The sequence below is a fragment of the Chelonoidis abingdonii genome, chromosome 2 (assembly GCF_003597395.2).
Source record: "Chelonoidis abingdonii isolate Lonesome George chromosome 2, CheloAbing_2.0, whole genome shotgun sequence".
In the NCBI taxonomy this organism is placed as follows: domain Eukaryota; kingdom Metazoa; phylum Chordata; order Testudines; family Testudinidae; genus Chelonoidis; species Chelonoidis abingdonii.
This window is the reverse complement of record NC_133770.1, coordinates 300,713,144-300,726,116: the sequence shown is the minus strand read 5'-3', so window position 1 is coordinate 300,726,116 and position 12,973 is coordinate 300,713,144. Positions and strand designations below refer to the sequence as shown.

Below are 12,973 nucleotides of genomic sequence, written 5' to 3'. Positions count from 1 at the left end.
AGCCCAGCAGTCCCCACACGGCGACCTGGCCAAGCGCTGGGTGCAGATGATGGCTCCACCAGGGGCAGCAGAGTCCAGCCCCCATCAAGGTGAAGGGGCAGCCAGGAGGCAGGGGGATGGGTTCACTAGGGGACGCTGTGGTGCAGGGAGTGGGGCAGGAGGAAGTGCAGGGAGAGGACGAGGGAGGCCAAGCCCCAAGCCAGCCCGCACTCACCCGGCCGCGGCAGGTCACCTCCTCGCCCTGCATGAGACATGTGCCGGCGGCAATGTAACCCTTCAGCCCCGACACCGTTTCCTCACTCTTCAGCGACACCGTCTTCATGCAGGTCACATGCTCCCACTCCTCCAGCTCGATCCTGGGCAGGCGGGAGAGGCAGGCACAGGTCAAGGCAGCAGGGAGCCCCACACCAGAGCGGCCGGGGCCAGGGCTCACGGCACCAGGCTCCTGCCCCAGACACAAGCACTCACAGTCCTGCCCCAAACGTCTCCCTCTGTTGTGGGGGGCAGGGGGAGGCCAGCACCTGCTTCTAGCCCTCTGCCCTCCTGACGCAGGGCCAGGCCCTCACCCATGCAGCACTCCCAGGGCTGGGCCCTCGTCCCCCCTGCCTGGCAGAGCCCATCTCCAGGAGAGGAGCACCAGGGCCCTGCCCCGCTCGCAGGCCCTTACCGGGTGTTGGGGATGGTCTCCCAGCTCACGGGCGAGATCAGCTGGATGGAAAAGGCCTCCTGCTGCGGGTGGATGTAGCGCTCGTCTGGGGGAGAGACCAACACAGCTCCAGTCCCCAGCTGGCCCCCAGGACAGGCGAGGGGCTGGCACAGACACAGCAGCCCCCTGCCAGTGTCACACACCAACGCTGCATCCCACAGCTCTGCCCCGGAGACCCCCCAGGAGTCTGTGGGCTGGGGGGACCTTCACAGCCATTGGGGCTCTTGCTCCCAGGGAGCCGGGCCATGGGGCCCGCACAGGACAGGGAGTGCCGGCCCAAGCCTGGCCCATAACTGCCCCACAGGAACTGCTGCCAGCACTGCACACCCAGTGCCAGTGCGCTCCCCACACATCCCTCCCCAAGTGGGGCAGGTCTCTGCTCACCCCGCTCGATGCTCTCAAACTCCTTCTCCTCTCCTGTCATGCGGGGGATGCGGGTGCAGGGGTTCACGACACTGGTGGCCACAGCGTAGACCTGCCAGAGACGCAGCCGTTAACAGGACGGCAGGGCGCAGCACGAAGACCGGGGGGGTCCCTCCACCACCTCCCTGACTGCTACAATCTGCCAGCCACGCAGCGTGGACACAGGAGACAGCAGTGCTCCCCAGGGGCTCCCCTCCCCCTTGGTTGGCATCATGTGGACTGCTGGCAGGGGGCCTGCGGCATGGAGCAGAGCCAGGCAGGAAGGGCAGGACAGGTCTGAAGCGCCCCCTTTGGGGGCTGTGCCCTACAAGATGCCCCTTGGCCAGGACGAGGGAGAAGCAGCACTGCCTGCAGAGTAGTGGGTCCTGGGCCGGCAGAGCTGAGCTATCGGGGGACGTTGTGCCCCAGAAGGGACTCCACACAGCAGGGCTGTCCCAGCAGCACCCCGGTACCTTGGACTCCACGTGATAAGCCACGTAGTGCGTGGTACAGCGCAGCGGGATCTTCCTCACAGGCCACGGAGCGTCGTAGGACAGGTACGCAGGCAGGACACTGATCCGCAGCTCCCCCTGCGAGCAGAGCCCACGATCAGCCCCTCCCTTCAGTTCAGCCCCCCAACACACACACCCCAGAGAGAAGAGCTGCTGGCCAGGACATGCTCTGATGGAGCAGTGCATGCTGGGACCTGTAGGCCCTCTGCGCCCCACCTCCACAGAGCCCAGACAGCATCTGTCTGCCTTGTGGGGCCCTGGGCTCTGCCCTCAAGCCAGCCGTGCCCCACATACCTGCCGGTTGAAATAGAGAAAGCCCTTGGGGCAGTTGACGTTGTGGAAGGGAGCAAAGGACTCAATCAAGCCGTCAATCGTCATGGGGTGCAGGCGCAGGGCCCCCCGGGCCGTCACCAGCAGCCAGTGAGGGGAGGGCCCACAGATGAACACCTGGGAGCAGAGCCAGCACCGGGGTCAGAGTGGGTAGCCCAGGGCTCGCTGCCAGGGTGCTTCGGACCAGGGGCTCCCACTCGGCCTCTCCATGGGCTCTTTCCCGGCCAGCAGGCCAGCTGCAAGGCAGGGCTGACTCACCAACCCACAGCCCCTGGCCATTCCCAGGAAGTCTCCCCTCCAAGTGCTGGCCGAGCCAGCCCCTGCTTAGCTTCGGGGCTCTCACAGGACAGCAGCCTGCAGCAGGAGGTCGGGAAATCCTGCTGCATCACCTCCCAAGTGCAGCAGCCTAAGCGCCAGGACGTGCCCAACCCCCCACCGGCACCCAGGGGGTCTAACTGCCCCAGAGACCTGCCCAAGCGAGGCTGCCCCACCGGCTCTTTCCCGCGGTCACCCAGCCCCTCAGTACCAGCTGCTGAGCCTGGGGCCAATCTGAATAGTGAGGGACTGACCCAGGGGCAGCTTCTGCTGCCCTGGCAGTGACTCTGAGCCAGGCCTGCCCCCGCGGCTTACCCCTGAGTAGCCGTAGATGTCCTCGAAGTAGCGGAAGCGGGCGACCCGCCCCCGCGCACCCCCCGACTCCTCGCCCCCTGCGCTCTCCGATTTCTTTTTGGACAGTTTCAGCTTCTTCTCCCGGAAGTTGATGTTGTGGGGGACCTGACAGGGAGGAGAGATGGTCACAGATGGGCGAGGGCCTCCAGGCACCAATGGGACCGGAGCCCTGCAGCTGAGCTAGGAGGGTGAGCACCAAGCGGGGAACCCACATGACAACTGGGGACTCCCCCCCCAGTTCTCAATGGCCCTGCCCAGCGCTGGCCCCTGGGGAAGCAGCTGGGTGCAATCCAAGCTGCAGCCATTCAGCTGCTTTGCACCTGCGACACTAACACTTCAGATCAGGGCACTCGCCCTAGACAAGTCCCCCAGAGAGGAACAAGCTGCCTGGGAGTTTTACCTCCCACTGGGGCAAGATGGTGCATTGCATGCTGGGAGCATATGGATGGGACCTCGAGAGGTCGTCTAGTCCAGCCCCCTGCACTCATAGCAGGACTGCGTATTATCTAGACGAGGGGTCGGCAACCTTTCAGAAGTGCTGGGTCGAGTCTCCATTTATTCACTCTAACCTAAGGTTTCGCGTGCCAGTGATACATGTTAATGTTTTTAGAAGGGCTCTTTCTATAAGTCTATGATATATAATAAAGTATTGTTGTATGTAAAGTAAATAAGGTTTTTAAAACCTTTAAGAAGAAATTTAAAATTAAATTAAAATGCAGAGCCCCCCCGTACCAGTGGCCAGGACCCGGGCAGTGTGAGTGCCACTGAAAATCAGCTCGTGTGCCGCCTTTGGCACCTGTGCCATAGGTTGCCTACCCCTGAACTAGCGCGTCCCTGACAGGTGTTTGTCCAACCTCCTCTTAAACATCTCCAACGATGGAGATTCCACAACCTCCCTGTGCAATTTATTCCAGTGCTTCACCACCCTGACAGTCAGGAAGTTTTTCCTAACAGCCAACCTAATTCTCCCTTGCTGCAATTTAAGCCCATTGCTTCTGGCCCTGTCCTCTAGGATTAAGGAGAACAATTTTTCTCCACCCTCCTTGTAACAACCTTTTATGCACTTGAAAACTGTTCTCATGTCCCCTCTCAGTCGTCTCTTCTCCAGACTAAACAAACCCAGTTTTTTCACTCTTCCCTCACAGCTCATGTTTTCTAGACCTTTACTCATTCTTGTTGCTTTTCTCTGGACCTTCTCTAATTTCTCCACAACTTTCCTGAAATGTGGCGCCCAGAACTGGACACAACACTCCAGTTGAGGCCTAATCAGCACAGAGCACAGCAGAAGAATTACTTCTGGAGTCTTGCTTACAACACTCCTGCTAATACAGCCCAGAATGATGTTTGCTTTTTTGCTACAGTGTTACATGTATGTTGTTACAGTGTTGTATGTGTGCAACTGATTGTTCTTCGAGTGCTTGCTCGTATCCATTCCAATTAGGTGTGCGCGTGCTGCGTGCACGTTCACCGGAAGATTTTTACCCTAGCAACACTCGGTGGGTCGGCTGGGTGCCCCCTGGAGTGCCGCCGCTATGGCGCCGGATATATACCCCTGCTGACCCAACCGCCCTTCAGTTCCTTCTTACCGCCCGTGTCGGTCGTTGGAACAGTGGAGTGCGGTTTTACTGACCTCCACCTCCCTCGCTACTCATAGTTCTCTAGTTATTTTTGTGTGTATATAGTTCAAAGTTATATAGTTATAGTTAATTTTTATTGTTCATAGTTAGTGTATATAGTTAAGAGGGGTTCGGGGATTAGCCCCTTCCCCGCACCCGGTGCTGGGGCCCCAGGTTCACCAGGTTTCAAACTGTGCTTGGCCTGTCACAAGCCAACGCCGACAGGAGATCCACATGACTCCTGTCTTAAGTGCCTCGGGGAATCTCACCTGGCAGGTAAGTGTTGCATTTGCAAGGCTTTTAAGCCGAGAACAAAAAAGGAACAGGACTTTCAGCTAAAACAGCCCCTCATGGAGGCAGCTCTTACCCCTCCGCCTTTGGTACCGAGCGCTGGTCAATCAGCGGGCAGAAGCACCTCCTCAGCACCGGATCGCGCCAGTATTGCCAAGGCCTCTCAGCACCAGCCGTCGCCGGCACCGAAGTCGACTTGGCACCGCTCCCTCCCCCCAAGGTCAAGAAAGCCTAAGACTCCTGCTGCTTCTGTGCCACCTGCACTGCAGCCAGAGAGCTCGTCTAAGTCGGATCGCCCGGCACCAACACCTGCCGTGGCACCGACGATGTCGGCACCATCAATTCCGGTCCCACAAGGGCCGTTGAGTCCGATGCCTGTCAGCTCCCCAGCGCGAGGCATGGTTGAGCTTACTATTCCATCCACGCCGGAGACACTCTCAACGGCAAGGGATCTGATTGCCATGACAGAGTCGACACTGCCTCAACCCCCAGCACCGCCAGTGCGGGTAATACAGTCTATCAGCAAGCCTGCCTTGATAAGACCATCCTCTGTCGGCACAGCAGAGCGGCACCGTTCACGATCACGTTCCCGCAGTTGTTTTAGGTCCCGTCAGCGCTCCCGCTCCTGACACCGCTCACAGTCCCAGCACCGTTCTCCTCCTCGGTACTGGTTGCACTCGCGGCACCGTTCAGTATCCCATTCACCGGCCCACTACTCTTGGCACCGCTCCTGCTCCTGGCACCGCTCCAGGCACCGTGACTCCCGTGGCCGCTCCCAACATTGAGCCTCAAGATCTCGGTCGACCTCCCGGCACCGCTCCGGTCGCAGGTCCCGATCGCGTTCTCGGTACTGTTATGCCTCCCGGTACCGGTCCCTGGTGCCGAGTAGAGCAAGGTCCGATAGAGACAGGAACTCTGCCCAGGGCTTTTCAGCGCCTCCATGGCCATCCAGACACGCATCAGTGTCATCCCACGCGGACAGTTTTTATGCACAGGACCGCGATTCCGATGTGCCCACCAGAGTCTTCCAAGAGACCCATGCCCAGGATCAAGGCCCCCATCAGTGGTCTTTCTGGACACCTTGGGCACACCACCAGGCCCAAGGCTTACCAGTAGTTCCGTCCCGCTCTGTCCCATCAGAGCACCGAGTGCCAGAGATGACAGTTAGCCATCCTCCTCCGACTGCTCCGGAAGAAGCCCCAGCTCCCCCACCGGACTCCCAGGTGCCACTGGAGCAGGTCATCCAAGAGCAAGAGGCCACATAGGACCCGCTCGTCACCGGCATCTCCTCTTCCTCTTCTCCAGATGAGGCGGTGGCAGGAACATCCTCCTCGGGCCCTCCTCCAATCAACCTGAGAGCCCATCAGGACCTCCTAAGGAGGGTAGCACTCAATATGAACCTCCAGGTGGAGGAGGTCCTGGAGGTAGAGGACCCAGTAGTGGACATTCTGTCAGCGGATGCCCCCACCAGAGTGGCCCTACCGTTTATTCGGACCATCCAGGCCAATGCCGATACTATATGGCAGTCTCCAGCTTCTATTCCTCCTGCGGCCAGGGGAGTCGAGCGTAAATACATGGTGCCCTCTAAAGGGTACGAGTACTTGTATGTCCATCCTCTTCCCTGCTCACTAGTCGTCCAGTCTGTTAATGAGAGAGAATGCTACAGCCAGCAGGCACAGGCCCCGAAATGGAAGAAGGCTAGGCGAATGGACTTAGTCGGCCGCAAAGTGTACTCAGTAGGTGCCCTACAGCTCCGGGTGGCAAATCAACAAGCCCTGTTTAGCCGCTATAATTATAAACACCTGTGTGGTGGTGGGTAAGTTTACGGAGCTTCTCCCTCAAGACTCCCGCCAAGAGTTCACTGCCCTCTTGGAGGAAGGGAAAAAGGTGGCCAGAACTGCCCTCCAGGCCTCGTTGGATGCGGCCGACTCAGCAGCCAGGACTCTGGCCTCGGGTGTTGCCATGAGGCACATCTCATGGCTTCAGGTTTCAAGCCTCCCACCAGAGTTGCAGTATACCATTCAGGACTTGCCATTTGATGGTAAAGGTCTCTTCTCAGAAAAGACTGACCCCAGGCTGCAAAGCCTGAAGGGCAACAGGGTCATAATGCGCTCTCTCGGCATGCATACGCCGGTGACCCAATGCAGGCCTTTCCGTCCCCAGCCTCACCGCCCATACTCTGCGCCTAGACAAAGACAGGACTTTGGCAGGCAACGCGGCCGAGGTGGTCATAGACAACAATCAGGACCTAAGGGGGCCAAAATCAGGGTCCCTCGAAACCACCAGCCGGACCAAAGACGAACTTTTGAAGGTGCGCCCGACAGCGCAGTACCAGTTACAGGCCAGGATCCTTCTCCAACCGTCTTTCCTACTTCCTCCCAGCGTGGTCCCAGTTAACTTCAGATTGCTGGGTCCTACGCACGGTGGAGTATGGGTATCACCTCCAATTTATTTCAACCCCGCCCTCCCACCCCGTCCCTCTTCAGGGACCCCTCTCACGAGCAATTCCTCTTGCAAGAGGTGGGGATGCTCCTCGCCATGGGAGCTATAGAGGAGGTACCAAAGGACTAAAGGGGCAAGGGGTTTTACTCCCATTATTTCCTAATCCTCAAGTCGAAGGGAGGTCTCAGACCTATCTTAGACCTGCGAGGACTCAATCAGTTTATGACAAAGTTGAAGTTCTGCATGGTATCCCTGGGGACCATTATCCCGTCCTTGGATCCTGGAGATTGGTATGCTGCCCTCGATATGAAGGACGCGTACTTTCACATCACCATTTTTCCTCCATACAGGAGGTACCTCCGCTTCGTAGCCAACCGTCAGCACTTCCAGTTTACGGTCCTGCCGTTTGGCCTTTCTACAGCCCCAAGGGTATTTACAAAGTGTATAGCCGAAGTCGCCGCCTATTTCCGCCAACGTTGGATACACGTTTTTCCATATCTGGACAATTGGCTCATCCAAGGGGCCTCCGAGACACAAGTCACCCACCATGTGGGCATCGTCAAGGACCTATACACACATCTAGGCCTGATGATCAATATAGAAAAATCCACTCTGGTTCCTACGCAGAAGTTAGACTTCATAGGAGCTATCCTGGACTCCAATCTAGCCAGGGCCTGCTTACCACAGCCGTGGTTTCAGGCGATTGCAACAATCATCTGAGGTCTACAGAATTTCCCGACGACCTCGGCTCGCACTTGTCTCAGTCTCCTGGGTCACATGGCTGCCTGCACGTTCGTAACCAAATACGCCAGACTCCGCCTCCGTCCTCTCCAAGCTTGGCTCAACTCGGTATACCACCCTGGCAGGGACCCAATAGACAAGATAGTCACCATTCCCCCGAGCACCCTAGGCTCCCTAGACTGATGGCTAACTCCCTCCCTGGTGTGTACAGGGCTGCCGTTCCATCCGCTCCAGCCCTCAATGTCCCTGATGACGGACGCGCCATCTCTCGGCTGGGGTGCTCACCTCGGACAACTTTGTACTGAAGGCCTCTGGTCATCTCAGAAGCTGGCATTACACATAAATGTCCGAGAACTGAGAGCAGTCCACCTGGCGTGCCAGGCGTTCCAGCAACGTACAAGGCCGTTGTGTCTCAGTGTTTACAGACAACACAACGGCCTGTACTACATAAACAAGCAGGGAGGGACACGATCCTCCCCCGTTTGTCAGGAGGCCATCCAACTCTGGGACTTTTGCATAGCCCACTCATTAGACCTGGTAGCGTCCTTTCTCCCAAGGGTTCGGAACACTCTGGCGGGTCGACTCAGCAGGTCCTTCCTGTCGCACGAGTGGTAGATCCGCCCGGACGTTATTCATTCTGTTTTCCAGAAGTGGGGATTTCCCCACATAGACCTGTTCACTTCCCGCGCGAACAGGAAATGCCAGATGTTCTGCTCCTTCCAAGGTCTCTCCCCAGGATCGATCTCGGACGCTTTCCTGATGCCGTGGAAGAGCCAGCTGCTTTATGCCTTCCCACCGTTCCTGCTGGTTCACAAGGTCCTGCTAAAACTCCGCAGGGACAGAGCGCGCCTAATCATGATCGCTCCAGCATGCGCCAGCTAGCACTGGTTAACAGCTTGCTCGAACCCTGTCGATAGCCAACCCAATTACCCTGCCACTCCACCCAGACCTCATAACTCAGGACCATGGCAGGCTTCACCACCCAGACCTGCAGGCCCTTCACCTCACGGCGTGGCTGCTGCATGGCTAAACCAGTCAGAGTTATGTTGCTGTCCATCAGTACGACAAGTTCTCCTGGGTAGCAGGAAACGTTGACTGGGTGGAAGGTATCTGGCCAAGTGGAAGCGTTCCTCCTGCTAGTGCGAAACGCATAATCTTACTCCTACTGAGGTCTCAATTCCCTCTATTTTGGACTAACTCTGGTCTCTCAAACAGCAGGGCCTAGCAGTACCATCACTGAGGGTGCACTTAGCAGCCATCTTTACCTTCCACCCAGGGGAAGATGGCCATTCCATGTTCTCACATCCTATTGTTTTGAGGTTCCTCAAGGACTTGGAGTGCTTATACCCCCAAGTACGCCGTCCAGCCCCAACCTGGGACCTCAACCTGGTTTTAACCAGGCTTATGTCTCCCCCATTCGAGCCATTAGCAACCTGCTCGCTACTCTACCTGTCTTGGAAGACAGCTTTCCTCATAGCTATTACATCGGCCAGACGAGTCTCCGAGCTTAGGGCTCTTACGGTGGATCCGCCGTACACTGTGTTCCACAAGGACAAGGTGCAGTTGTGGACACACCCGGCATTCCTCCCTAAGGTGGTTTTGGCCTTTCATGTTAACCAGGACATCTTTCTCCCGGTCTTCTTCCTGAAGCCACACTCGACGCGACGGGAGCAACAATTGCACTCCCTGGACGTCCGTAGAGCGCTCGCATTTTATATTGAGTGAACAAAACCCTTTCGTAAAACGTCCCAACTCTGTCGCGGTAGCAGACCGAATGAAAGGCCTATCTGTTTGCTCTCAGAGGATCTCATCTTGGGTGACAGCGTACATCCGCACTTGTGGCTTGGGGAAATATGAGCCAAATTATAACATCACCGCGCATTCTACCAGGGCTCAGGCTTCATCTGCCTCCTTCCTGGCTCGTGTACCTATTCAGGAGATATGTCGCGCAGCTACCTGGTCTTCAGTCCACACCTTTGCTTCACATTATGCTCTGGTTCAACAGTCCAGAGATGACGCAGCCTTTGGCGCAGCGGTTCTGCACGCTGCCCCATCTCACTCCGACCCCTCCACGTAGGTAAGGCTTGGGAATCACCTAACTGGAATGGATATGAGCAAGCACTTGAAGAAGAAAAGACGGTTACTCACCTTTGTAACTGTTGTTCTTCGAGATGTGTTGTTCATATCCATTCCAAACCCGCCTTCCTTCCCCACTGTCGGAGTAGCCGGCAAGAAGGAACTGAGGAGCAGATGGGTCGGCAGGGGTATATATCCGACACCATAGCGCCACCACTCCAGGGGGCAGCTAGGATATGTTGCTACGATAAAAATATTCCGACGAATGTGCACGCGGCGGGCGCACACCTAACTGGAATGGATATGAGCAACGTCTCGAAGAACAACAGTTACAAAGGTGAGTAACCGTCTTTTCCTGCCTAAGTGGAGCACTTTGCATTTGTCCTTTGGATGAAATTCAATATTTACTTCAGACCGTTTCTCCAGTTTGTCCAGATCATTTTTAATTTTAGTCTTATCCTCCAAAGTACTTGCAACCTCTCCCAGCTTTGTATTTGTCCACAAACTTTATCAGTGTACTCTCTACGCCATTAGCTAAATCAGTGATGAAGACATTGAAGAGAACCGGACCCAGAACTGATCCCTGTGGGACCCCACTCGTTATGCCCTTCCAGCATGACTGTGAACCACAGATAACTACTCTCTGGGAACGGTTTTCTAACCAGTTTTGCACCCACCTTATAGCAGCTCCATCTAGGTTGCATTTCCCTACTTTGTTTATGAGAAGGTTGTGCGAGACAGTATCAAAAGCCTCACTGAAGTCAAGGCATACCACATCTACCGCTTCCCCCCATCCACAAGGCGTGTTAACCTGTCACAGAAAGCTGTCAGGTTGGTTTGACAGGATTTGTTCTTGACAAATCCATGGTGACTGTTACTTATCACCTTATCTTCTAGCCGTTCACAAATTGATGGCTTAATTATGTGCTCCAGTATCTTTCCAGGACAGAAGTTGAGCAGACTGGGCTGTAATTCCCCATGGGGGACACGCTCCCATTGGCATGCAGGGCAACTAAAAAGCAGAACTTTGTGGTGCTTTGGGCCCCCCTGCTCCCTATCAGCTGGGCCTGACAGCAGGAGGACACATGGGCAACCTCAAACACTCCCCAGTTACCTTCTTAAACCGGACTTTCAGGTTACTCTGGCCCAGCTGGGAGTCGTGGCTGAAAGCCTCGTAAATCAGCAGCTCCTGGTCCACGTGAACCTGCCAACAGGATGAGAAGAGCTGAGACTCCTGCCCCTCCTGCCCCACCCAGAAGCCACCCCTCCCCCACCATACCCACAGGTCACACTCGCCCCAGCTCCAGACAGCGGAGCCGGGGAAGTGGCAGGAGGTTTGTGAGGCCGTGCTGTGAAAGACAACCTACCCAGCGATCGCAGGGTTGGAGTAACCCCAGTGGGTCCGACCCCCAGGGACGGGCAGGCCGGTCCCCCTCAGAGAGACACCCCACGGATGGGCAGACTGGTCCCCCTCAGACAAACCCCCCAGGGACGGGTAGGCCAGTCCCCCTCAGACAGACAGAGACGCCCCAGGGACGGGCTCCCACCACTCCTAACCAGCGCTCGCTTCTGCCTCGAATGTTATTTTAATATTCAGCGTACGTTTCCCTTTGCTCCATCCCCTGCTCGTCCCCCCCCGCCCCTCCCCACACACACACATATGCTGGCCGGCCAGAGCACTACAGCCCCCATTCCCACGATGCCCTCCCGCCCCTCCCCGCACATACATGCTAGCCAGCCAGAGCACTACAGTCTCCATCCCCGCGCTGCCCCCCCAGCGCACTCACGCTGGCCGGCTGGCTGCCCCTCCCAGCACACTCTGTAAGTGTACTATCTGTGCCGTTAGCTAACTCGTTGTGAAGATACTGAAGAGAACCGGACTCAGAACCGATCCCTGCAGGACCCCACTCGTTAGGCCCTTCCAGCCTGCCTGTGAACCACTGAGAACTCCTCTCTGGGAACGGTTTTCCAACCAGTTATGCACCCCCCTGCCGCAGTAAGCAGCCATCTGCACCCCAACCTGCAGCCTCCTCACCGCGTCCCTGCCTGGTAACGTGCACACAGCGCCGGGGAAGCCTGCCCATGACCCAGCTCACCAGCAGGTACGGCCGGCTCTGCCGATTGCCCAGTGCGACCAGCAGGACCTCCTTCACCAGGGGCATCTCCCCCTGCCGCGTCACCTCCTCCTTCTTGGCATCACCCTGGGCCGCGGGCTGCCCGAACGAGCTGTCCACCAGCACCCGCTGGCCCATGGGTAAGTTCTTCACCAGGAACACCAGGCGCCAGTCAGGCAGCTGATAGATCTGCAGGGACAGAGACAGCAACTGAGCTAGGCAGGGGTCCATGGAGGCTCCTCATAGGAATCCCCACACGAGGTCAGAGCAGGGTCTGTCCAGCCCACTCCCAGCTGTCCCGGAGAACTGCAGGGACCATCCTCGGATAACAGCCCCTGGAGAAAGGTCTCCCAAGCCCCCTCCTTCGGCCTGGCTCAGACCCTGGAGTAGGATGGCTGGTGCTGCTAGTCTCATTAGCCAAGGGAACTTCATGGCCTGGCCTTTCTATGCTGTTGGATTCAGTCTTGTGGCCAGGAGTTCTACACGTTAATCACACATGGGGTCAACATGATTTCCTTGTCTCAGTTTAACTGCTCCCCTTTACGGCCCCTGCACACTGGGCCAAGAGAGCGATTTCATGCAAGGGGGAGTCCTAGAAACGCCCCAGAACAGGCCCAGCAGCAGCATGGGGTCACACTCAAGGGAATGCTGTAGCCAGCCGACTCTTCAGGGGATTCAGAGCAGAGCTGAGATCTGGCTGGGACTCATCTCCCACCTCTGGGGGTAACCACTGACTAGGGCCTCGGTTTCACACCTCACCCACCAGCAGCACAGCACAGCACCTCCTGGGAGTCCCCTGGGGTCAGCGCCCCCACAGACTCACTAATGCCACACCACCCCCTAGTACCGCACTGGGGCATTAGTCAGCCCTGACTCCGGGGGGAGGGCACCTCGTACTAAGTCCCCTAGCCCACCCCCTGCAGGCCGTTTTGAACCCGGCAGTCTCTCATCCAAGCCTTGACCAGGCTGAACCTTGATTAACTTCCAAGATCCCAGGGGCTCAGCACGAGGTGGACAGGGGCTGCTCTCCAGGCACTGCCAGATCAGGCTCCTTCGGGAGGGGCTGGACCAGGC

General features: G+C 57.2%; 1 protein-coding gene across 2 annotated transcripts in view; it reads right to left on the bottom strand.

Annotated features, from left to right (window-relative positions):
* CPSF1 (cleavage and polyadenylation specific factor 1) overlaps nucleotides 1-12,973 on the bottom strand; it is a 46,461-nt gene that overhangs the window by 6,104 nt on the left and 27,384 nt on the right. For both annotated transcript variants that reach the window (XM_032776840.2, XM_032776839.2), the window contains exons 22-29: nucleotides 11,882-12,088; nucleotides 10,900-10,989; nucleotides 2,581-2,724; nucleotides 1,915-2,067; nucleotides 1,582-1,698; nucleotides 1,091-1,181; nucleotides 668-752; nucleotides 215-356 (exon numbers count right to left, since the gene is read on the bottom strand). In XM_032776840.2, the coding sequence (XP_032632731.1) occupies nucleotides 215-356; nucleotides 668-752; nucleotides 1,091-1,181; nucleotides 1,582-1,698; nucleotides 1,915-2,067; nucleotides 2,581-2,724; nucleotides 10,900-10,989; nucleotides 11,882-12,088 (1,029 nt within the window). The remainder of the gene's footprint in view (nucleotides 1-214; nucleotides 357-667; nucleotides 753-1,090; nucleotides 1,182-1,581; nucleotides 1,699-1,914; nucleotides 2,068-2,580; nucleotides 2,725-10,899; nucleotides 10,990-11,881; nucleotides 12,089-12,973) is intronic.